The following is a 3,486-nucleotide window of genomic DNA, read 5'->3' as shown; positions in this document are numbered from 1 at the left end:
TATCAAATGTCTTGGAAAGCAGCAATTTATTGTCATTATATACACACAGATATAGATCTGTATTTGTTTGTATTAGGTGGATAATGGAAAAAGGTTAGCATGCATTAGTGGGGTGAGAAATTGAGCCCATTTGAGAGCCTTTAGACATCCGACCTCCTCATTTTTCTTTTATTTTATATTGGAGCTATGAGAATTGAACCGCTTTGCACAAGTGTTGAATGCTAAAGGTATAACACTTCTGACAAATGAGTCTTAGCATTTGAATAAGTTGTTCACTATCTAGAGATGCCATTTTTTGTTCAGGTGATATAAGTTGGGTCCCACTGAAAATACGCAACCTGACATTTGCATTGTAGTTGGTATTAGGAGTAGAAAAATTATCAGTTAGCTGCTTTGGTAGTAAAATCATCTTTTAAAAAATGTTACTTTGTCAGAACTTGGAAAACAGCAGTTATTGTCGTGTATTTGTGATTGTGTTAGGTGGATAGTGGAAAAAGGTTAGCATGCAGAGTATTATTTCAATCATCCTTTTCTGGGAAAGCTTCTAACCTTATAGAACTCTAATGAGTGGTGAGCAATTAGCTTACTATCTTCAATTAGTTTTAGTTGTGGTTTCTAAACTTGAAAACAGACATTTATTGAGACATATGTAGTGACTCTAAATATATGTATGAACAATATTTATGGCCTTGCATTCCATTATCCAGGTCTTTTTTTGAGAGAGGGGAAAAATGACTGTGACCTAGTTGTGTTAAGGCCCTAGAGTGAGTCTCTAGAATGAATGTATTGGTGTGTTACTGTCTATTAGATTTTTGGATAAATTTGTTAAAAATTAAAAAAATAGAATATGTGATGCTATAAATAAGTGGGAATCAGCAAATAAATAAATGATTTAGAAGATAACTAAAACCTACTTTATAATAATTTAATAAATATTTGAATTAAAATAAATTTCTAGAATGAATATATTGGTGTATTACCGTCTATTAGATATTTGGATAAATTTCTTAAAAAATAATATATAAAACATATGTGCTAAAAATAAGTGGGAATCACCAAATTAAATGAATTATAGTTGATAATTAGTAAGTTAATGATTTAGAAGATAACTAAAACCTACTTTATAATAATTTAATAAATATTTGAATTAATTTAAATTTAGTTAACAAACAATGGTGAAATTTAAAATTCAGTTTATTTCTAAGCAATCATAAAATTTTAATATTAGTCGAAAAACAAACTAACACTATTCTTTTAAAGTAAAAGTAGATTACATATGTTAATATCAATATATTTGTGCCCCTACACTTATATAAGATTATCTCATTTAGTATTAAATTTAATTTTTAAATTATAAATTATTATATTATAAATAAATTTAATTTTTATATCATTATTCAAGATTAATTCCTTTGTAGAATTTTTAGAATTTTTTTAGTAGGGTGAATATCAGCTACAAGTATAGGAGTAGAAAAATTCTGGGCGAGCTACTTTGGTAGTAGAATCATCTTTTTAATTGTGTTAGGTGGATAGTGGAAAAAAGTTAGCATGCATTAGTGGGCTGAGCAATTGAGTGCTGTACGAGCTCCAATGCTGCCCATTTGAGAGCCTCTAGACATCCGGCCTCCTCATTTTTCTTTTATTTTGCATTGGAGCTATGAGACTTGAACCGGGTGGCACAAGTGTTGAATGATAAAGGTGTAGCACTTCTGACAAATGAGTCTTAGCATTGGAATAAGTTGGTCACTTTCTAGAAAGGTCATTTTTTATTGAGATGATATAAGTTGGATCCCACTAAAAATAAGCAACATTACATTTGTATTGCAGTTGCTATTAGGAGTAGAAAAACTATCAGTGAGCTATTTTGGTAGTAGAATCGTCTTTTAAAAAAAATACTCTGTTAGAACTTGGAAAGCAGCAACTTATTATCGTGTACTTGTTGTTGAGTTTAATTCTAAACATGTTCTATTTGTTTGTTTTATTTAATAATGTTTTGAATAAACTAACGTGTATATGTTGAAGTAGTTATAGTCAGTTTGGTGTTCATGGAGATAAAACAAGAGTGTGACCTGGTTTGTAGGAGTTATGGATGTTAGCTGCTTTCTTTATTTATCGTGTAATTCTTCCTGTTTCATTCTGTAATCCTAGTTGCATTTCTAAACAATTATCTTTACTTTCTAACATCTGGTATCAGAGCACTATAAACAGTTAGAGAAACGTACTATCGAGACACAACAATGGCAGATTCAAGCAAGGGCAAAGACAGGCAAATTGGGCTTAGCTACCCAATGCTAACAAAAATAAATTATACTGCCTGGGCTATGAAAATGAAAGTATATTTGCAGGCATATAACGTGTGGGAAGCAGTAGAGCCCAAGGACCCAAAAGCACCCATCGAGGACAAGGCGGATAAACGTGCTATGACGATGATCTACCAGGAAATCTCAGAAGAACTGCTGTTGAAACTAGCGGAGCGTACAACTGCCAAACAAGTCTGGCCAGCCATTAAAACAACGTCTTTAGGTGCTGATAGGGTGAAGAAATTTAAGGCCCAAACTCTCAAGGCGGAGTTTGAGTCGCTGAAGATGAATGAGACGGAGCAATTGGATGACTTTTGTTTTAAATTGAATGGCTGGGTTGCGAAGATCAGGGCACTTGGAGAATCAATTGGAGAGAAGTACGTTATGAAGAAAATCCTACGGGCAGTTCCAACAAAGTTTCTACAAATTACCTCAACACTTGAGCAATTTGGCAATTTAGAAACAATGTCTATAGTGGAGGTAATTGGCTCATTGAAGGCTCATGAATAACATCTTTCAGGACAAGGTGAGAGCAAAGAAGGGCAACAACTACTCATGACTGAGGAAGAATGGTCAAAATATGAAGCCAGTAGTGGGAAGCTTCTGCTTACACGTGAAGAATGGCTGCAAATATCTAATCGAGGTGGAAACGGTTTTCATGGACGGGATAATCAGGGAGGTCGTGACAGAATTGATCGAAGTAAAATAAAGTGTTTCAACTGTGGAGCATATGGGCATTTCGCTGCCGAATGTAGAAAACCGAAGAGGGACAAAGTGCATCGCGGAAAAGTGCATTTGTCACAAACAGCTGATGATGAACCTGCTCTCCTAATGACAATAAGTAATGAAACAACAAACGGTGTGATTTTGCTCAGTGAAGGATCAAAATCGAACATAAAGGAGGAAGCAGATAATATGTGGTATCTCGATAACGGAGCAAGTAACCACATGACCGGGTGTCGTGAAAAAATTGAAAAGTTGGACAAGACACTACGAGGACATGTGAAGTTTGGTGATGGATCTCGAGTACAAATTGAGGGCAAAGGGACAATCAACATGGTGTGCAAAAATGGCGAAAACAGAACACTCCACGGAGTCTACTATACATGGGGTCCATTGAAATAAACCTATTTATCAGCCATCAAACTATAGGGCGCGTCCTTCCTACACACAGGGCGCGCCTACT

General features: G+C 34.7%; 1 protein-coding gene across 1 annotated transcript; it reads left to right on the top strand.

Moving 5' to 3' along the window:
• The first annotated feature begins 2,237 nt into the window (after positions 1-2,237).
• Positions 2,238-2,810, top strand: LOC141718322 (uncharacterized). Its single transcript, XM_074520707.1, has one exon. It carries the CDS (start codon positions 2,238-2,240, stop codon positions 2,808-2,810), a length of 573 nt encoding a protein of 190 aa, XP_074376808.1.
• Positions 2,811-3,486: the final 676 nt, after the last annotated feature.

This window comes from Apium graveolens, chromosome 1, assembly GCF_009905375.1.
Source record: "Apium graveolens cultivar Ventura chromosome 1, ASM990537v1, whole genome shotgun sequence".
Taxonomy (NCBI): domain Eukaryota; kingdom Viridiplantae; phylum Streptophyta; class Magnoliopsida; order Apiales; family Apiaceae; genus Apium; species Apium graveolens.
The sequence above is the reverse complement of the archived record's forward strand: the minus strand, read 5'-3'. Positions and strand labels throughout refer to the sequence as shown.

What these genes read in the sequence shown, in the direction of transcription:
- LOC141718322 (XM_074520707.1), top strand. Translation starts at nt 2,238, where the DNA reads ATGGCAGATTCAAGCAAGGGCAAAGACAGGCAAATTGGGCTTAGCTAC.